This window comes from Neolamprologus brichardi, chromosome 18 (genome assembly GCF_056152115.1).
Source record: "Neolamprologus brichardi isolate AB-2024 chromosome 18, ASM5615211v1, whole genome shotgun sequence".
NCBI lineage: Eukaryota > Metazoa > Chordata > Actinopteri > Cichliformes > Cichlidae > Neolamprologus > Neolamprologus brichardi.
The window spans coordinates 440,602-462,500 of NC_142121.1; the positions used below are offsets into that span (position 1 = coordinate 440,602).

Here is a 21,899-nt window from a genome sequence, read left to right on the forward strand (position 1 = left end):
GGATGTTTATGCTGTGAAAGCAACGGGAAAAGTCTGACTTTATGTTATTATCGAGCGGTCAGCTTCTGCGGCTGGTTCGGTAAATTTTCGTTGGAGCGTGACAAAACCCGCAGTTTAGGAATCTGTGAAATCTCTGCTTTCAGAAAGTGTACTGTTCGCTCGGTTATCTCGTGCTATCGAGGCTCTGTTCTGCTTGTTTATGGACATTTTATGAAATGATGTGACCGTTAACTGTTTGTTGTTTTCGCTCTTTGGTGTTCGTAGAAACAGTTTATACGAGCTTGAGATTCAGAGGTTCCTGTGGATGCCACACACACCGGGACTTACACAGCCGTCCTCGGTGTACTCCTTTGGGTCCACTTTGCCTTCTTCTTTGTGGACTCCCAAAGATCCACAAAGGAGTCCCACTCAGACCTGCACACTGTTAGACCTCTGCCTCACTACCACATATTTTAAATACAGCGAGGGTTTCTACAAAAACGTGGCTGTGCCATGGGCTCATCGGTGTCACATATTGTAGCCAACATGGAGGAAGAACCACCTCAACAGGACAAGACTCAGCTGTTCATCTGCATCTAAAGGTCAAAGGTCACTCTTGAGGATGCCACCTACAATGCAGTCTCAGATCCTTCCCCTGCTCACATCAAGTGTTCTCAGCAGGTCACATGATAGGGTGAGGCAAGCTCTCTCAATGGTTTCTCGGCTGATAATGGCCCACACTCTTTTTCACACTTTCAATAGTGGGTCAGCGACCCTCTCACTGGGCTTTAAATACCTGGGACTCTCCACCACTTGGTTTTAGAACTGAAGAAGCTTCGTGGATGAAATGTAAAAATTAAAGAAGTCCACTCACTTTCTCTCCAGCTCTGTTAGGCCTTTATCCAGGAGACTCGTGGAGAGAAAGGCAGGCAAGAACCTGCAGTCTGTAAAATTAAATGTTGAATAACCAGAAATTATAGAAGAAAACTTTATTTATACAGCTTTCACATCATGTTAACCACATTTTTTTCTAATTTGTTAGTATCACTTCCAAATCCTGAAACAACTTTAGGAAAGGTTAAAAAAAAAGAATACAAATTTCCTACAGTTACAAATACTAACAAAACACACAGTGGAAGCTTCATTTCAAGATAAAATATATTTAGGGACCTAGCACAAATATATCACAAACACATAAGAGAGTGTTTGGTGAGATTAAACAAGTACGAAAGGACTATTTCAAAATTAAGACAAAAGACAAAGTAGGCATCAGATCAAGATAAACAGAGATTACGTAGAACTTACTGAGAGTGAACGGAAGACAAGATAGGAAGTACATTATTGTAGGGTCTACCTTACAATATAAAGCACCTTGAGGCGACTGTTGTTGTGATTTGGCGCTATATAAATAAAATTGAATTGAATTGATGTTATTTGACAAACCACATATAATGTGACAAAGTAAAGGCACTTCTGAGCTCTCTCTACTCCACCTGTTACTGAAACATTATTTTTACTGACCGACAGAAGAACGCAGTCTTTCAAACGGACTACAACTTCTCAGCTGTGTGAGTTTTTGTGTGCCGAGACAAGTGACTTTTTTGACTAAAGTTTTTCCCACATATTTCACAATGATAAGGTTTCTCCCCAGTGTGGATTTTCTTGTGCGCACACAGAACACTGCTTTGACTGAAACTTTTCCCACATGTTTCACAAGAATATGGTTTCTCACCAGTGTGAGTTTTCTTGTGGCGAGACAAGTGACCAGCTTGACGAAAACTTTTCCCACAAATGTCACAATGATACGGCTTCTCGCCTGTGTGGGTTTTCTTGTGGAGATACAGAGCACTGCTTTGACCGAAACATTTCCTGCATATTTCACATGAATATGGTTTCTCGCCTGAGTGAGTGGTGATGTGGTAAGACAAACTATTTTTAGCACTGAAACTTTTCCCACATGTTTCACAGCAATATGGTTTCTCTCCTGTGTGAGCGGTGATGTGACGAGCCAAACTGCGTTTTATACTGAAACGTTTCCCACATGTTTCACAACAATATGGTTTTTCACCTGTGTGGATTCTCATGTGCATAGACAAGTGATACCTTCTCACGAAAATTTTACGACATATTTTGCACACGTAGAGTTTCACATTGTTTTGGATCATGTGATGCTTCTTTCCCCGGGACATACTGAAAGTCTCATTACACTGGCTCACTGAAATCGGCAAGCTGAGCTGGTAAGTTTCCTTTCCCTGACGTCCCTTCTTTGGCTTTGACCCTGCATCTTCAGTTAACCCCGACCCTTCTTGCTTGCTCGTTTCTTGATCTCTGCTTTCAGTTTCAGGAGAGTCGTCAGAGAGGAGCTGCTCGCTATCTGTTTCTGAGTCGCTGTGGTCACTTTCCTCACAAGTAGCTGTTAGCATAAAGGTATTGGTCCCGTCCTCGAGCAAAAGTTGTCCTTGTGGTTCCTCCTGGCCCAGACTGGGGTTCCTCTCTGCATTACAGAACTGCTGCTCTTGGAGAACCTCCTTCACATTCTGGTGATGTGGGAGTTCTGAAATGACAAAAGTGAAACAAGAAAAGAGTAAGTATACTCACAATTGTCTCCATTTTCATAAATGGTGATCCAGTCCCAGGTCTTGGGGGTGGGGGTGGTGGAGCCTGACCCAGCTGGGGAGGTGTAGCTGTTACAGCCCACATAACAGTAAAGTGTTATCCGAGATGGGGTGTAACACAAAGTGGAAAAAAACTATTAACCACCGCATAGTTAACGTCAGTAAAACACAATTTATTTTACAATTAATGCAAATGAACCAATTAGGACCAAAATACAACAGGGAAGCTCCAAGCGTCAGGGTCTTAGAAGCCAAAACAACAAACACATCGCCCCCTTCTGGCTAAGAAGCAAAACTAAGAGACAGTCTGTAAGAAAACAAAGTACAATGGCCAAGCTCACTGTCTCACCACAAAACAGAAAAGGCTGACACCCAGAATGGCTAACCAAAGGCTGGACAGTCCTGATCCTCAAGGACCCCCAGAAGGGACCGGTCCCCTCCAACTACCGACCAATAACCTGCCTCAGCACCACGTGGACGCTCCTGTCAGGCATCATAGTCGGTAAGATGGCACATGGGTCAAAACATGAGCGGGGCACAGAAAGGGAAATGTGGGGGGTGAAGGTAACAGTGGTCCTAGTGGGAATCGGAGCACTATGTGTGGTGACTCCCAAGCTAGGCGAGTGGCTCCAGCAGATCCAGGAACAACATCGGAGCTCGGCAGGGTCACGACAACAGCCCACCAGCCTTTTATGGCTGAGAGGGAAAACGATTAGAGAACAAAGATTCTGACACTGTGATTCTGAAGGAGCTGGAAAACCAGTTAAATCTACCAGGAGGACTCGAGTTTGTGAAGAGTTTTCAGTGTCAAAGTGATTCAGCAACATTTATGAGAACATCCAGACACAAAAAGAAAGCAGCCGTCGTTACACTGACCTCAGTCACTGGTGAAGGAGCGGCTCTCTTTAAAAGCTCGTCTTTGACCCCTGAAAACACATCACTGCTTTTTCCCCTGAAGACATTTCTAGTCCTCAGCTGTTTGGACGCCTCTGGACAGTGAAACGACCACATTCAGTCAAACTCGTCTCACACTTCATAAGAACACAACTTCTCACCTGACGCTCCATCCTTGTTTCCTCGTTGATCCTGGCTCTCAGCTCCAGCAGAGCTGTGAGAGAGGAGCTGCTCCTCGTCTCCTCCTGGTTCACTGTGCTCTCCTTCCTCAGCAGCAGTCACCATGAAGGTATCCGTCTCCTCCTTCAGTCCCAGCTGCTCTCCCTCCTGACTGCTGCACAGTTCCTCCTGTTCCTCTTTAATCTGTGGAGCTTCTGGTTCCTCCACACTGGAGCTCCTCTCCTGGTTCCAGAGCTGCTGCTCAGGGAGAACCTCCTCCTCCTCCTCACAGACCTGCTGCTGTGGGACGTCTGGAGGACAGAAGAAAGACTTTACAGCATGACTGCGTCGCTCGTGTGTGTGAGGGTTCATCTTTACATGTTTTATATGAAAGTGAGTATAAATACACGCCGAGCGCTTTTTTCTGTAACACGTTTATTATTAAAGTGAGAGTCAAAGGTCGCCAACATGTCCTCCCTGAGCCACCCACGAGCACCTCCACCACCTGCTCACGCCACTCTGATGTCATCGCCCATCTACCTGCACGCCATCTCAGACTGTGCGTGTGACGAGCTGCTGCAGGTACGATGGAGAGCGCAAACTGAAGCCAAAAGGCAGAACTAACGTCTCCAACCAGGTTCTTTTTTCCCACGAAGAGAAAGACCTTTAATGCACCGTTCACTGAAACACACAAACAGCCTGAAGTCCAAAGACCTGCGGAGGAAAGTCCTCGTGATAACAAACACAGACGTGTTCTTCTCTGCCTTCGATCTGACTTGCATCAGTCACATGACGACTGTTAACCAATGCTCGCCCTCGGAGGCAGAGCGCACTGGTTACAAGCTCGCAGAGAGAGCGTGCACGTTTTGCCGCCTGGCTGATGTGGCGCTGCAGGGGAAACTGATATGCATATCCACATATTAGATCCACACTGTGTTTTAAAGAAAACACATGAAAAACTGATTATATTATATTTACATTTCAGATGCAGCAACATTTTACAGCAGCAACATTATCATATACAGTTTAGACATTGAATCATCTTTCTGCCCGACAAACTGACTCGTCATAGATTTTATTATTACAGCACTGGGAATAAATCAGGGAAGGATTCTGGATCAGCACCACGATGCAAACCTGTGGCTACAGTATACTGGAGAGTGTCTGACAGCTCGGCCTCAGATCAACAGCCTGCCCTCCAACCGTGTACCCACCAGGTAAAACACACCTGATGACAGTGATACAGTGTGTCCTCGAGCACCCGCCCCTCAGACATCTCTGCACGGCCCTGGCTGTGATCAGGATCCTCCCTCAGAGGGACACTCACCTGTCCTGTGCAACTTGATTTCGGGTTTCCAGGTGATATCCAGCAGTCTGCGCTGACGGTCGATCTCTTCCTCGTACTGGACGATCGTTTTTTCAAACTCCAAGAATATTTGTTCAGCAGCAGCAGTTAGTCGCTCGTTGATAAACTCTCTCAGATACTGAACTGAAGGCATCGTTACTGACACAGCTCACACACTCAGCTCACACACACTCGGCTCGCACAACAACACTGGCACTGTTTCCTCTTCACTTCCGCTTCGTGTCACAGCGAAGCTCTCCTGGTGGACGGGAAACCGCCACCTGCTGGTGAGGAGTGTATCAGCAACAGGCTCGTATTTCTTCGTTCATTGTAATAATGTGAATTATTGTTTGCAAGACGGTTTGTTCCACAATGGATTGTGTTGCTGCACGGACGTTTTAGAGTGTCACACAAGTAAGGATCGTTAGGCTGTATGTTGCTGTTGTACATGGCAGAGGACCAATCTGAGTCGCATGACTTGTTAATAAAACTTACTACCCCGTTGGGAAGGAAATAGAATGAGACCAGAATATAACATTCATCACTCGGTGTTTCCCGGAGCAGCAGGCATGTCCGTCCGTGTAGAAACTGTGTGTACACGGATGAGTGGAGAGCCAAAGGGATTTGTGCTGTAGCTCGTTTTATGGATGAAAATGGGGTTTTATTAAAACATGAGACGTTCTGTGAGGAGTTTGATGTGAGATGATGCTAAGAGTGACAAAACTAACCAAAGCCGTCCCTCTGAGATCACTGAGGAGACTCTGAGAGGCTCTGCAGAGCTCACTTTGCTGACAGCAGCTTTACAAACAAGGCGATCAGAAATATTGTGATAAATTAAATCTGTCCGAACCCAAAGAATTTATATTCTAAAAGAATTTGAATCCAAGGAGGCTGAGGTGATAAGAAGAAAGTATATCTCACTTCCCCTTAAAGTAAAAGAGGTTAACTTTAAAGTCATAAATGAGATTTACCCAGATGATGTTAGGAGGCCTCGTCTGTCTGAGCTGCACATCATGATTTTCTTTGTTCACACGTTTGTCTCCGTTTCCACATCGACCTTTCTTTTGCTTTTTCTCCTGCTGTGATGCTCACGGTACATGTTAGATGCATGGATAACTAATGTTCATGTTGTTGTCGACAAATAAAGTTCATTTAAAATAAAAAAAACCCTCAGGGTTTCCTGCTCAGGAGTGGGTGGGGCTTCACACCTTCTTGTTCCTGATTGGCTGCATCAGTCATGTTCCAGGTGTTGTTGGTTCTCGTGTCACCTGGTGATGTTTGTCCACATCAGCCCTCTGTGATGACATCCAGGAGTTTGTCACGTTTGTGTTTAAGAAGCTTAAAAGCTGCGTTTCGTTTTCAGATGAAACCTCATCAGACGCTTCACACGACAAGCACCACCCTGACAGCGTTTTCAGACAGACTCCTCTGTAAAGGTCAAAGTGAGCTGGTTCCTCTGTGAACTTTGATCAGATTTAAACCACACCTGTCACTCTGTGTCCTGAATCAGCAGATATTAAACAGCTGACAATAGTAAACAACAGTCTCCACCCAGCTGATCGTGACGACACAGAGGGCTGATCACAGCGACAGGATCCAGGCATGGGAAACAGCTGGCACACACAGGAACAGCGGAAGTAAACAAAGAAAAGCGGAAGTATTGTTCACTTTCCTCGTGTGTGGCCCGAGCCGAGTGTGTGAGCTGAGTGTGTGAGCCGAGTGTGTGAGCTGTGTCAGCAACAATGCCTTCAGTTCAGTATCTGAGAGAGTTTATCAACGAGCGACTAACTGCTGCTGCTGAACAAATATTCTTGGAGTTTGAAAAAACGATCGTCCAGTACGAGGAAGAGATCGACCGTCAGCGCAGACTGCTGGATATCACCTGGAAACCCGAAATCAAGCTGCACAGAGTGGGTGAGTGTGACTGAGCATGCGTGGACTGGCGCAGGACCTTCCTCTTTAGCTAACAAAGGAAACGTGTCGGGATCAGCTGAGCACGTGAGAAACGTGTTGCATTTTGAGAAAAAAATATTTTGAGCAAAGAAAAGTTTAATTTAATCATTTCTGCTGCAGGAAACGAGTTTCAGTGTTTGCTGTTATCCACACAGTAACAGCGCCTCCGCTCAGATCTCTGCTCTGTGCGCTCAACTCTCTGTACACAGTTATAAGTGTGCCGATTGGCTGTTACGATCTCCAATCAGCTCCCTAGCTTACTGCATTCCGGAAACACGGTCCAGAACGAGGCTGGTCATCTGCACTCATAAGATCCAATGTTAGAGGCTCTCAGCTGCGTGGACAAACACGTGCTCCCACCCTGGCTGACACCAGAGGGGGCAGATATCCCGCTCCCCCAGTTAACCCAGTTAACCTGTGAGGATTCTCCCAGTAAGAGAGAATCCTCACGATGTATCCGGGAACATGTTTTCTGTGGTTTGCTGGATCAAAGGCATTAATGAAACACATGAGGATGGATGAATATGTGACCCTATACAAACCGACTGTTTCAGTACGCAGCCCTGAGTCTGGCAGTGACTCACAGGGCGCTAGCACAGGAGCCTTAAACTAGCTGTAAATGTTCTTCACTGTCAGAACCTTTGGATGCTTGATTTAACGATTCCTGAGTGTGAGCTGCCGCTGTGCTTATAGGAAAACATGCCTCCCACTTCCTGCAGCCTCAGCTCTGTGTTGTCTTAGAAAAACTCAGTTTTCCTGGTCACACAAATCCTGTTATGAGTCAACAGTTTCCCACCTTTGAAATCATTATTATTTAAAATAATTCCATGAGTTATGTTTTTCTTTTGTCCCTTTTGTTGCTCCAGAACTTAGACAGAACCGTGACTTTAACCAGGAGAGGAGCTCTAGTGTGGAGGAACCAGAAGCTCCACAGATTAAAGAGGAAGAGGAGGAACTGTGCAGCAGTCAGGAGGGAGAGCAGCTGGGACTGAAGGAGGAGCCTGAAGTTCATAATGATCCCGTGCAGCACGAGGAAGAGATGGAGCGTCAGCGCAGACTGCTGGATATCACCTGGAAACCTGAAATCAAGCTGCACAGGACAGGTGAGTGTCCCTCTGAGGGAGGATCCTGATCACAGCTCTGCGGGACGTTAAAGATGCAGAGATGTTTCAGGAGGACAGAAGGTGGATGTGTGACTGCTCGACCAATCGTGGCTGTTGTTACTGGTTACCAGACGTGGTCGTTTCATCTGATTGTTACAATTTTAACAACTGATGTCGTTCAAGTTTAGTGTCCTAATGTTCTGCAGCCATCTGCCACCAGGTGGCGCTTCGCTGCTGAGATCGCCTGATGTTTCTGTGAACAGATCGCAGATACAAGCGGTGCAAATAGACAGGCTCCGCCTTCGTGGTCGGGCGAGCAGTTCATTCATCCGCTGCTCCTCCACAGTGACAGGAGACGGCCGTCGGCTCCTGGGTGAGGTGTTCTCTCCTACCTGTAGGAGGCCCTGCAGCAGACACGCCGCAGAGGTCCCGCCTCTCTGAGGCCTGGAGCGCCTCCACCTCTCCCCAAATACGCAGGAGGAGGCGGTGAAAGCGAGGTCTGAGCTGCCCTGCTGCCCCCGCCACTCGACTTCAGACGAGCAGTAGAAAACGTCTGGATGATTTATTATTTTAGACGAAGCGGAGGAGTTTCCACGCTGTGCCGTGGGCCATCGATTCAATCTCCACAGCTCAGCCTGTCACAGTTTAATGAGACGTGTTTCGTAGTGACTTTCACGTCGTATTTAAGTGCAGCTGAGCGACTGATTCATGATGAATGCCTTCATGTTAGCGTTGGCGTGTTCTCCGTGTCTGAGTGCTTCTTAGTTTGGGATTCGTCGCTCGGTCTCCTCGTTTCGCTGAATTCGTCACCAGCAAGGTTTTAAGTGTTACAAAGGTACTGCGTACATCGCCATGGTAACTGATGGACTGTTGCATGGTAACTAAGAGAGCATTCAGGGTCACCTGATACTCAGGGCTGGATCATCTTAAAAGTAGAGCGGGAGTCTCCTGAGGGGTGTGCTGGCTATATGTCTCCTAACACAGGGTAGACGATATTTGTGTTTAGTGGGACTGAAATTAATTAGGAAAACTCACAGTAAACAGTCCAAACTGTTAAATGTTTGACATGAAACATGAAACAAAAACACTCCAAGTTCAAAATGAACGGAGAAATTAACATCGGCCGTATCAGAAGTCATGTCAGGTAAAGAAAAACAACTCAAATATCAACTATTTCTTTAACATGAAAAAAGTAACCATGCAACACTGAGGTCTATGATTGTAAAGTAAACTTATCCAAAAACTGGAGCATCAAAACAAAGCACTCTTCATGTGACCTTAACGTAAACAAATATGAATCAAACACTGCTTGAAGAATCCAAGTAAACATTAACAAACAAGTGCTTTTAAAATTCAGTGTTAATAAAACAAAGTGCAGCTCTGCAGTGTCCATGAACACTTTTAGTAAAACCTGAAAAAGAGAATTTACTCAGTTAAATAAAAGTGCTCATGAGACTCAAACATCCTCAGATCTGAGGTTTTACATGTTGCAGTGTTTTCTCAGTGTTTTTGTGCAGGAACACGAGCTGATCGACACGCTCTCAGGTGCATTTACTGTCTGCTGCAGAGCAGAGCGCTCTCATGGCCCCACAAACCGACTGTTTCATTGCGTATATGCACATGTCGGTGCCGTGCTTTGGTTTGAAGCTGATTATCCAGGGAAGCGATGAACACACAATCTAGCACCTTCGATAAAATACTGTCGGTGCAATCGGCCTGTAATTATCCAGACAGCTCACCTTTGCAGCTTTGTCCTTGGCACAAGTAAAATACACAGCATTGAGTCTGGTAGTATGTCACCAGCTTGGCATGAAGGCAGGCCAATCATGGCATACTCTGACATCACCAGGGTGGCGTCCTTCATGGGCTTCAGCGCCCTGACAGCTTCTTCTGCACGTGTGATGTCAGACTTAATGTGAAAATTCACTCTTCCTGACGTCTGCAGAAAGCAGAGCTGCACAGATGGCTGGTTGCTGTTTAAAAGTCGTTCTATCACATCAGGAGCTGTCCCATCTTGTAATTACGTCCGTGATCAGTCTGTGAGCCAGTCGCTGAAGGAGGCGCTGCTTCCACTGACTGCTGGCTGCGGTGCTGCGCCTGGAAAAGGCCGTTACACGTCGGATCCTCCCGAGAAGTCGCACCACGGATTGTATTTTCAGTGCTTTCTGTGAGGCGAGATTCAGACTGCGTGCAAAACATTGTATGTGCGTCATGCCTGCAAGTCCAGCTGCGAGAGCCACGTTTGGTGCATCATCGGTAACAACAACAAGGTCCTTTGCGTCCAATCCCCATTCAGCCCCAGCGTCAGTTAGTAACGCTGCAACGTGCTCACCTGTGTGACTGCCATGCATGGCTCGGAGTACATGAGACTGACACTGGTCCGTTATGTGCTGTAACAGTCACGATTCAGTGGCTCTCCCTTTGAAAGCTTTGAAACATTACTAGTTATTTCTATCAAAAGTAACTCAGTTACTTCAAGTTACTTGTTACTTTCAAAGTAACTAGTTACTAGGGAAAGTAACTTTGGTTTTACTCAGAATTCTCTTGTTAATGTTTTGCTTCTGTAACTGGATACCAGCCAGACTGCCAGTCTTCTAGCTTGCTTACATGTTAGCACTATCCTACCAACAGGAAGGAAAAAATCATGTGCATATTTCCACGAGAGAAATCCCACGCCTGGACTGTGGTCGACTGCCGCCATGATTCTAGCCTACGCCACAGCGTCACGTGTGCTTTTTACATCCAACAGGAAACTGCAGTCGTTATTTGTCCCGTGCACGGTTATACAGGTGTAACACGCAGTGAAACGTGACCTGATACGCTCCTCGACTGTGCAAAGAAAAGAGAGACGCACAGAACTTTATATACAAGGTGTTTACTCGAGTGTGACGTTATTCAGGTCTGTGTTCCAATTTAAGCCGAACGCAACACACAAAGTAACGAATAACGAGCCTCGAAATCCCAGTAACGATGAAAGTGTTCCTGATTTTGGCATAATAACCAGTTACCGTGCTCATTACCTCAATAATAACTTAGTTACTGTAACGCGTTACTTAATAACATGTTAGTCCCTAAACTGGTCATCAGTGAGCTAGCACAACTGGCCACACATCCACTTTGGTTTTGGCAAACTAGACGCTTCTACAGTTATCGCGACACCTCGTTTTTCCGTCAACGTAAAGGCGGTAAAAACTGCAAACTAGTGGCTGGTTTTAATTGCAACATACAAAAGAAATACACAGTAGATGCATGTAATTTTTTCAATTTAAAAAAAATCGATAACACTGATTTTGAATATCGATTCAGTATTATTACACGAAATATCACGATATTTCAATGTATCGATATTTTCATACATCTCTATGTCTCCTGAATCCTCTTTGTCCTTCCAGACCTCGGACAGCAGCACATCTGTAAGGAGGAGGAGGAGGAGGTTCTCCCTGAGCAGCAGCTCTGGAACCAGGAGAGGAGCTCCAGTGTGGAGGAACCAGAAGCTCCACAGATTAAAGAGGAAGAGGAGGAACTGTGCAGCAGTCAGGAGGGAGAGCAGCTGGGACTGAAGGAGGAGACGGATACCTTCATGGTGACTGCTGCTGAGGAAGGAGAGCACAGTGAACCAGGAGGAGACGAGGAGCAGGTCCTCTGTGATGACTCTCCTCAAAGTGAAAGCACAGATGAAGAATCCAGCAAGTGTGAAGAGTCAGGGTTAAGGGAAACTGAGGAGCCGGTTCCAAAGAGACAAAAGAGAGACCAACGTCATGGTGTTGTAGAGAGCGCGCCTGTCTCAGAGAGTCCATGTGATGCTGCCACAGGTCGAAAGTCTGATGTTTCTAAGAATCAATCCCGGGGGAAAAAACACCAGACCAATGTGAATTCACTTGTTTGCAAAATATGTGGGGGAAAATTTAGTCGAACCTATTTGGCTGTCCACATGAGAATCCACACAGGTGAGAAACCATATTCTTGTCATACATGTGGGAAACGTTTTAATCAAAGCAGTACTTTGCGTAGCCATGTGAGAACCCACACGGGTGAGAGACCTTATTCCTGTGATACATGCGGGAAAAGTTTCGGTCAGAGTGCTGCATTGTATATCCATCAGGCAGTTCACTCAGAAAGACTGTTTTCCTGTGATATATGCGGAAAAAGTTTCAGTCATAAAAACTATTTGCCCATCCACATGACCACTCACACCGATGAGAAGCCGTATGTTTGTGAAATATGTGGGAAAACATTTGGTAACAGCTCTGTTTTTTACAGTCACAGGAAAATACACCAAAGTAGGGAATCGGTTTCTTGTGAAATATGCGGGAAAACATACTCAGAAAAAAATGCCGTTAGACGCCACATGAGAACTCACACAGGTGAGAAACCGCATTCCTGTGAAATATGTGGGGCAAGATTCTCTCAATTGAACAATTTGAAAAAGCACAAGGAAAAGCACACGGGCGAAGGGCCGTATTGCTGTGACAAATGTGGGACGAGGTTCAATCGGGGCAATCACCTTTTCCTCCACAAGGAAACGAAAATATGTGAGAAGCCGAGTTCCTCTGAAACAGGAGAAGAGTTTCAAAGAAATCCTTCATCCACATGAGAACTCGCACAGGTGGCAAGTAGAAATACCCGTGAACGAAGCTTGAGGAACAAACGTGTCATTTTTATGAGATTGGAGAAAAAAACATAAATATGAGCACCAAACTTTTTTATTGTGTGATTCTGGTTTTATAATTTTTTTAAATTGAAAGTGAGCTCGTGAGGATGGGCAGGGGAAGCTGCTCTTCTTTCCCAGGTTGACAAATCGCATTGTTGTTATTTTGTCATTTTCTTTTGTTCAAATGTGTGAACTTGATTGAAAAATATGTAGGCGTAGTGTTTGTTTGATGTTGTATTCCTGTTTGTGGTTTTATTGACGCGCTGAAGCTGAAAAGCAGTTTTCGCTTCTGCGTTTGTATTGTGTGATTTCATCAGCCGTCAGAGGTGATCAAACTGCCCCAGTGTAACCTGATGAACGTGCAGTGTAAATAAAGTTTGTTTCTCTCAGTTGCTGCCTGCTGTGGATTTGATCCTTTGAAACAGCCTCCTCATAAAGCCTGTTTGGATGTGGTGACTGTGCAGTCAGAATGAAGCTTGCGTGAGGTTTTAATCTGAGTGTGGATGCTGAGGAGGATGTGCTCTGACAGGACTGCAGTCACAAGCCTGTGCATTTAAAACATGTGCATTTAAAGAGGAGTGAGGAAGCTCACGGGAAACAAAGGCTTCTGCAGGTGGAGTTTCTCACTAGTGTTGTTTTGTTAGGGTCAGTGTCACCACTCGTCGCGTGAGGTCATACCTGGATTCCACAGAGGTCGCACAGCCGACTCCTCCAGGTGTCGCATCGATATACGTGGCAGAAAGTTTGCTTTGTCTTGCAGTCTCAGGAGCACGGAGGAGATTCCAGGAGAGCTGGACAGGGTCGTAGACGCCCTTTGACCATTATGAGGACCAATGTCTGCTGCTGTGTGCCACGATGCAAGATGAACACTGAGAGCTACGGTGTGACCTCGAGCGGGCTGCCGGTGTGACCATCTATGACCAAACCATCGGAAACAGGTTTAGTCACAAGACCGAGCCGGCACCAACATCAGGAAGACGTTAAAATTAAAGATGAGCCGTTATTTTCTGCCCGGCTGCAAGAAGCTTCTGCTTTTCAAAGGTTCTAGAAAAATATCGCTAACACATTTTTAACCACTAAAAAGCATTAACTGGCTCATTAACAGTGATGGGAATAACGGCGTTACAGTAACGAGTAATTGAACTAATTACTCTTCCTATTGTTACAACGCCGTTACAGTTACTAACAAGAACATGTGGTGCGGTCGTGTTACTATTTTTGAACAAACTGTTCAGCTTACTGCACCTTATATCAGCTGCAGGAAGTAGCTGTAAGCAATCTGGGCTGTCGCGCTCCCGCGGACGGTGATCACGATCACTGTCTGGCACAGGGCTGGGCAATCTCAGTGCACGAGGGCCGGGGTCCTGCAGGTTTTAGACGTGTCCTCGAACCAACACAGCTGATTCAAATGGCTAAATTAGCTCCTCAACATGTCCTGAAGTTCTCCAGAGGCCTGGTAACGAACGAATCATGTGATTCAGGTGTGTTGACCCAAGCTGAGATCAAAAACCTGCAGGACACCGGCCCTCGTGGACTGAGATTGCCCACCCCTGGGCTAGCACAACACCTGGAGCTGAGGCGCAAAACAGTCGCAGCAGTGCTGCTGCTGCTGAGGAAGAATAAAGGAGTCAGCAGTCACATTCAAACAACACGCTGACTGCAAAACCCAAGAGGCCATCGGCGTCAGGTAGAAGCTGCTGCCCCCTGCTGCTCACGCGCTCTCAGCTGATGGTGTCAGAGCTGTCCTCGGCCGCCGGCCAGCGATGCAGGCCAGGCTCTCGGTCCAGGAGCGCAGAGGTCGTCTCTGAGAAGTGCTAACGTCAGCTGCGTCTATCGAGGAGGGCCATGAGGTGGCTGATGGCCGACCGACTGACCAGCCTGATGAACGGTGAACGGTGAACATAAAAAGGTTTAAGAAGAGGTGATTGTGTTTTTAGCTGTTTGCCTGTGTTTGTTTGTCATGGTGACGACTAGACCTCGTGTTTTGGGGGTAAACTGTCCCTTTAAGAGCCGCTTTGAGCCAAACCATGTACTCTGGTTTGTGTCACGCACTGCGCTGGAGCGGCAGCACTGGAGAGTTAGAGGCTACAAAAGTAGGCGTGGCTATCCACACATGAGGTTAATGTGCTGGAAAAGTGTAAGACGCTGCTGTATTTAGCCTGAGTTTGTGGTGCGATGACTCCGTGTTCATGATGATTTCTGAACACGCCACGGCGCCACGGTCACGTGCTGTGAGCAGGTTGGTGTAAGTGATGCACTTTACTGTCAGTTAAAGTGTGAATTGTTGGATGGAAACAATGCGCTTATTTGTTTCTGCTCTTTTTGTGCATTTGTTTGTTGACAGGCTGCTACTGTTGTCTATACTGACTGAGTTTAATATGTGCAGATGATATTTATGCTGTCTCCGATCCTGAAAGACGGTTTTAGGCTGAGCCCGTGGAACAGTTCAACTGTTTCACTCAAAACTGCCGTCATGTGGAATTTACTCTCACGTTCTTTTATTGGCACAGCAGCTGTTTTCCAGTTTTACTCAGTCACACTGCGTTTGCTCCCATGCTGCCAGTCTGTATTCAGACACTCTGCAGCCAGCGCACCCGTCCATGTTTGTGGTTGGGCAGATGGTGAAAGCCCCTCCCTTTAACCAGCTTGATGTACCGGCTCCTCACTGCCACTGCTGGGATAAGTGAATCCAGATTAAGGCACAGCTAGCCTGGGTTTGTGGAGTTCCCTCGTAGTCCGGGGCTCTCGTCTGTCTGAAGGAGTTGATTGAAACCAGCGGCTGCGTTTGGAAAGCTGGATTTCTCAAAACCTCCCAAAATTCAAATGTGTGCACCAAATTCCTGATTTTACCTGATGTCCAGTCTGCAACTATTAGTGCAAAGAAAACAAACAGCTTGCAGAAACCACTCAGTCCCGATGTTGCCATGACGTCTGTGTGTTGATGCCACAGTCGCTCGTTTCATGACCCTCGTTTGGATGTTTTTCCACATTAAAGCATTTATCAGTTACGTCTGCCTCATGTCTCTCACACAGGAAACGGTGTGTGGTGTTGGACGGGGTTAAATCTCCATGTTTAGACTGTGATACAGGGGTTCCTCAAGGATCCGTTCTTGGGCCCTTATTGTTCTCTCTTTATCAATAACTTACCTGAAGTCTGTCCAAATACATTTGCTCAAATGTATGCGGATGATGCAGTTATATATACGCAAGCAAATAGTGTCCAGCAGGTGGCAAAAGATCTTACAGCTGCTTTAGCATTAATGCACAGCTGGCTGGAGGACTCTAATGTTGAACAGAAACTGTCTGCATGTATTTTTCAAACCGCCCCTGAAACCTGAAGCAGTCAAACATATTCCTGGATGGAGCAGAGCTTGAATTAGCTCCAGAATTTAAACATCTTGGGGTCATTCTAGACCCAACATCATCCTTCAGGAGTCACATAAATAAAGCGTCCCAGGTACTTAAATTTAACAATCGAAATTTTAACTTAAATATGAATGTTGCAAAAACGTATCTTTACTCAATGATCATCTCTCATATGGACTATTGTTTGACGTCCTGGTCACTTGTTTGTCCAACAACACTTAAAACTATTGAAAACATTTATAAAAGACGTTTAAATCTACTTGACAAAAAACCGACTTCCCACCACCAAAAACATAAATTACTGAACTTCAATAACTTAGTGAAACTTAAAAGAGTGTTTAATATATAGAGTCTTACACTCCCGCGCTCCACCACCACTGAAGCTGTTCATTAGGCATAAAGAAAGCTCAGACCACTCGAGCTACAGACGGAGCGTTTGGGCAGAACGTCCTCTCTGTCCACGGTGGAACAGTCGTCCTCCGTTAGAAAATGCTCGACATTCAGCTTGTTTAAGGTTAAAGTCTGGTTATGGACAAATCAAGTGTGAGATCAGGTATAAGTTGTGTAGTTTTAATGTTTTACTTGGGAAGAGAAGAGTTTGGTGGAGTTCTTATTATGTATGAATTACGAACTTTTTAATGAATAATTTGTCTATTTTTAATATGTTTTTGGACAACAGTTGGAAATTAGCCTTTGGCTATAATCTGGTATGTTTACATGTTTATTAACGTGTCCTAGATAAATAAACTCACAGGGTGGCTGTGGACGCCCAGCCTGGTTTTGTGTTCGCTGGCAGCTTAACAAAACTCATCTGCTGTAAATGTGGTCACACCGCGTCTGTTTACAGCAAGTCTGCTCACGTGTGTGTGTGTGTGTGCGTGCGTGTGTGCGTGTGCGTGCGTGCGTGCATGCGCATGCGTGTGCGTGTGTGTGTGTGTGCGTGTGTTACGAGGCGTGCTGTCAGCAGTGGCGGCGTGCAGCCCTCATTATTCTGTCGACACGCCTTGTACGGTAACCCAGCCTGTGTGAGTGTATGCGTGGCTCGGCGCCAAGCGTAAGGCGCCACTTTACGAGCACGATGATCTCACCTCGACCCTCCTCTGAACACAGCATGCATTCAGCAGCGTGTGCAGCTGTGAATGGAGGGCTTGTCTCAGAGACGCTGGGTGGAGGCAGCAGATGCTTGTTATACTCGAGCTGTGACTTCATTCTGGAGGTCATCTCCAGCTTTACCGCCAGCCGTGAGCCAGCCGACGGCGGCGTGTTGATGAGCTGCTAACAAGACGCAACATGTGAGCGGAGCGGCTGTACTGGGAAGATTTCCCTCTGATTGTGTTTGTCAGAGGTTTTGTGCACAGCAGAGATGTGATCACACTGCGTCTGCAGCAGCCTAATAACAGAATAAATGCAAAGCTGAGCGGAGCTCTGCACACAGATCAGTCCTCGTACCCCATCATTTTCACAACCTCTGACCTATGAACCATTCTTACCAAACGTTTCGAACTCTGAACCGTGTGGAGCAAAGAACCCGTTTTAAATGTTGTTACCAGCAGCCTGTCACACAAGGACACAAATAGAGTTAATGTACCAACAGGATGTTGACAGAGAGCACCTGTCAGAGCGGCGTGCAGCGCGTCCTTTAGAGAGCTGCGGAAAGCTGCTGAAAACTGAAGCAGAGGAACCGGATCTGAAAGACCCGACACAGGAGAGACCATCTAGACCTTCAGCAGATCATTTGCTGAAGCTTCATTGGAGATGTGAAAGTGTGAGGCTGTCAGGAAGCCATCTTCATGGAGGATGAGGTCTGAAAACCACAGAAGAGCTGGACTGAAGGTCAGAGCAACAGGATCCACATCATGGTCAGTGTGTACGAGGAGGTCAGGAGGAGGAGTCTGCAGCCGTGCTCTGTCAGTCGGTGGTGTTTGATCCACCATGCAGGAACATCTGGAAACATCAGCTTCATGTTTCAGCATGACAGCGATCCAAACAAACTGCAGTGCTTTACAACCTGGACAGAAACACACAGGGGAACTCTGTCAGGCTGGAGCAGAGTGGGATCATCCTGATGGGAAGCCCTTCAGGAAGCCTGGAGAACTGCAGATCCTCACAGAGCTGAAGCTGCTCACAGCAACTGTACAAACTCTGCTTTTGGCCTTTTCTCCTGAATTCACGTGCATGTCTGCACATGTTTCCACTGTCTGAGCGTTGGAGGAGGAGCTGGTGTTTATAGGAAGCTGCAGTCAGAGAAGGCTCGGCTGGAGCGTCAGAGGTGGAAGCGTCAGCGCGATGCAGGAGAACATCGCTCAGCACGCCGGCTTCATTTTCACCACTGATCGAATCCCAGTTGGTGCGCAGCGGGCCGTGCTGCCGGGGCTGCTTTTGAAAACGTTTTTAGAGCTTACATAGAAATAAAACACCTGGTTTTCATGTGTGACGTGGATGCAGGCTGTCAGTCACTCACTGCCGCTTTGTCACATCTGTGACACTGCTCATCAGCCAATCACACGGCAGCACGGCCTGCTGTGAGACCAGGATGATGAGGAAAGCTGGTTTGAGTGACGGCTGATCTCTCTGAAGTTTACAGGAGAAATATGGCAATATTATCAGTCCTGTAAATGCTTTTTATATACCCACTAAAATAAAGTTTTAATAAAGATCAATAAGAAATGCTGACAGCAGCAGAGAAACTTTTATTTTTCACTGAGAGAATAAATATCAAAAGAAAGTGAAACCCAATGATGGAGTCGGCCTGTACAGATAAACACAAGTTTGTCCTCAGATGACTTCGTATGAAATAATCGTCATCAGTGTGGCGAGTGGCCGTCACAGCTGCAGTTCCTTTGATGACCAGCAGGCGGTGACCTGAAGCGACAGCGAGCACCAGCGCTGCAGCGTGGATGGAAAACTGAGGCCGAGCCAGCGGAGCACAGGCTCCTCAGTGTCAGCGAGGGTGGAAACACTGTGGAAACTTACTGTGACGCTTATTTTAGAAATGTGCTCTTTTCCACACACAGTGCTGCTTTCTTTTAACGTCCTGCAGACACAGACCTGCTGCAGGGCCTGAAGGCCACAGCAGCACATGCACAGGAGTTATACATGAGCAGACCTGACCTTCGACCCGCTAACAAGGCGCCGCCTGTGAAACCGGCAGCGCTGCAGTCACTCTCTCTTTGATGGAGCCGTTAGACTCCGTGGTGGACATGTTTACCTTAAAGCGGGCACTAGTAGTGGGTTAATATTCTCATCGCTGTAGTAAGAAGATTGTTTCCATCTGCTTTCATTTCTATTCGCACGCCTGGCTGAGTTCTGGGACCTCTGAGAGCAATTGTAGCTCCCTACAGAAAAAGGAGGCGCTATGGTGGAGGTGGGTTGCAAAGCAGCTTGCAGGTGCACAGGTTAAGCTACATTTGTTTTTGTCTTTTTTGTCTTTTAGCCAACAGTGAAGATGCAGAGCAGGTGTAGCTGTCACTGGGATGGAGACGCCACCGAGGACAGATGTTGATGGTCGTCACATGACTGAACTATAAGTGTTCAGCGAAGTTCTCACTGAAATGACTCAAAGTTTTGTTTGTTTGAAGGTTTCCAGGTGTGGTCGCTCCATCGGTGGATGCAGGAAGGTTGGAGTAGGTGGAGGTCCACAAAACAGCAGCGCTCCCATTCAGGTAAAAGGGTGAAGACGACGACGATGATGCTCAGGTGAACCTCACAGAGGAGAGTCTGTCTGCTGATGGCAGCGGTCATGTGACTCAGACTCCCAGCAGGATCCCAGAGAACAGAGAGTCCTGGAGGATGCTGATGGCCGAGCCCGTGGCGTTATCCACGAACACCGACACGTACTCTCCCGCCTGCACACACACACACACACACACACACACACACACACACACACACACACACACACACAATTAATACAGACAAATATATAAAAGCTTCTGTTTAAAGATAAATGACCAAACAGTGACAGTGAGTGACGCTGACATCAGCATCGTGCAGCTTCAGTTTGTCCTGTGAATCCATTCATGTTGCAGCACACTTGTTCAGGTAACACCTGCCGCCTGCTCACCTGAGCTGCAGGATCAGTGAAACCTCTCAGCGCCACATGCAGGAGGAGCACTGATATGCTCACAGCTGCATGCCTGCTACTCTGACTCCTTCCTGGTGAGACATGCCGAGGATCACGTGCTTCTGTGCTTTCTCTGTTTACACAGCGTTTTAACTCTAATGCTGCTCGGGGAGGTTCAGGACTGACGAGCTCGGAGCCGTCTCACCTGCACAGACCCCGGAGCACGCCGTGTGCATGAATGACCACGCCACTGTTTCTATTGAAGCGGCGCTAACAGAATGAAAACAGGTTTGCTCTGTATTTACATCTGGAGCATCTCCAGCTGTGCACCAGAGGCATTAATGTGCAGCTGCAACAAGATGCACCTGGACTATAACATCAAGTCTTCTCTGGAGTGTTTCACGTGCTCCGACTTGCTGAGTCGTGCAGAAATCGTGTTTTACTTGTTGCTCGAGGTTTCATGTGGTCGTTAAAGAATCCAGGTGATCTGACGGTGTGACATGATTTGGACATCGTCCATCTTTTTATGTAGGATTCTCAGAGTAGTGCGTCCTCCCCTCACATAATGTCTCTGTTAAAGGTGTTGCATTGCTTCCTGTAAACGCCTGGCTGTGCTGTGTGGTGTGTTTTGGTGTAGGGCGACGCTCTGATGCTGTCCTACCTGCAGGTACAGCGTTCCTGTTAGCAACATGCTGAACGTTCCTCCGCCAGCTGCCACGCCCATCACCGACTCCACAGAGCTGCACAAGAAACAGCAAAAAGCATCCAATCAGTGCCATGGGCGGGGCTAACATCACCAGTCATGTGTGTGCAGTAGATTATTTTATAATGATAACAGCTGTCAGAGGACGGGCACTCACAGGTTGCTCTGGCAGAGCGACTCGATGCAGATGGCTGCTTTCACGCTGTCTCTGAGTCGCACCTGCACTCGGTCACCAGACTCTGTCACACACACACAGCAGAGTTACAAGCTGCATCCTGCTGCTAACCGGCTCCTTCCTCTTATTTGAGTTCCTTAATTCATCAGTTTTCTGTCTCAACACAATAAAATGAATGAAATTTGGTGTAAATATAATTATGATCAGGGGTGGATCTACAGGGGTGGTGCCCCTGTAGATCCACCCCGATCATGATGTGGCCGACCGGCCTGGAGCTGAGTCCGTCTCGATGTTTGTGCTCGTCGGTGTTGGGCAGAAACAGAATACATGTACCAGCATGACGTAATTAAAATACAAAATATGAGTAACTGTATTTGTTACAGTTACCGTTTAAAAAGGTGATAATCAGAATACAGCTACTTTGTTGAAATATATGGATTAATGTTTCATACGTTAGGCTATGCCCTCTCTAATGTCAGCGTCCTGTTGATGTTGGTGGGACCCGGAGCCAGCACAGTGAGCCAGCAGTGCACGGGCAGGAACACATTTCTTACCACATTTAAAGGAGAGAGGGATGAAATCTGCAATGCAAACTCTGTCAGCAACCGAGCTGCTCTCAGCGTCAAAGACTCCAACCTAAAGAAACATCTGGAAGTACGTTCTGTTTAAAAACTAACATTAGCCGACTGCAGCTAGCTTGTTTTAGCTGTGGTAGCTACCTGGGTCATGTTCAGTCTCTGTGATGTGCTGTTGCTATTACTGAAGGCTACTCACCACCGAGCTAACACTGTTAGCTGGCGTTAGCTGAGGTTAGCAGACAGAAAGAAAACATATGACTGATACAGAAATTTACTATGAAGGCAATAGCAGAATGCTACAGGTATAGCTCTAAA

General features: G+C 46.7%; 3 protein-coding genes across 3 annotated transcripts in view; 1 reads left to right on the top strand and 2 right to left on the bottom strand.

Moving 5' to 3' along the window:
• Positions 1 to 998: 998 nt before the first annotated feature.
• LOC102785269 (uncharacterized) lies at positions 999 to 5,172 on the bottom strand. The gene is made up of 3 exons (XM_006806985.3): positions 4,975 to 5,172; positions 3,650 to 3,958; positions 999 to 2,533 (listed from the first exon to the last, which is right to left on the bottom strand). The coding sequence occupies exons 1-3, from the start codon at positions 5,144 to 5,146 to the stop codon at positions 1,530 to 1,532; spliced, it is 1,485 nt and encodes a 494-aa protein (XP_006807048.2). The 5' UTR covers positions 5,147 to 5,172; the 3' UTR covers positions 999 to 1,529.
• A 1,076-nt stretch (positions 5,173 to 6,248) lies between these two features.
• On the top strand, positions 6,249 to 13,067 carry LOC118455563 (uncharacterized). Its single transcript, XM_087831864.1, has 3 exons — positions 6,249 to 6,906; positions 7,812 to 8,048; positions 11,441 to 13,067. Exons 1-3 carry the CDS (start codon positions 6,735 to 6,737, stop codon positions 12,640 to 12,642), a joined length of 1,611 nt encoding a protein of 536 aa, XP_087687990.1. The 5' UTR covers positions 6,249 to 6,734; the 3' UTR covers positions 12,643 to 13,067.
• Positions 13,068 to 18,725: 5,658 nt separating this feature from the next.
• LOC102785081 (erythroferrone) overlaps positions 18,726 to 21,899 on the bottom strand; it is an 11,983-nt gene continuing 8,809 nt past the window's right edge. Inside the window, exons 6-8 of the mRNA XM_087831913.1 lie at positions 20,989 to 21,070; positions 20,790 to 20,868; positions 18,726 to 19,910 (exon numbers count right to left, since the gene is read on the bottom strand). Coding sequence (XP_087688039.1) covers positions 19,812 to 19,910; positions 20,790 to 20,868; positions 20,989 to 21,070 — 260 coding nt within the window. The 3' untranslated portion in view covers positions 18,726 to 19,811. The remainder of the gene's footprint in view (positions 19,911 to 20,789; positions 20,869 to 20,988; positions 21,071 to 21,899) is intronic.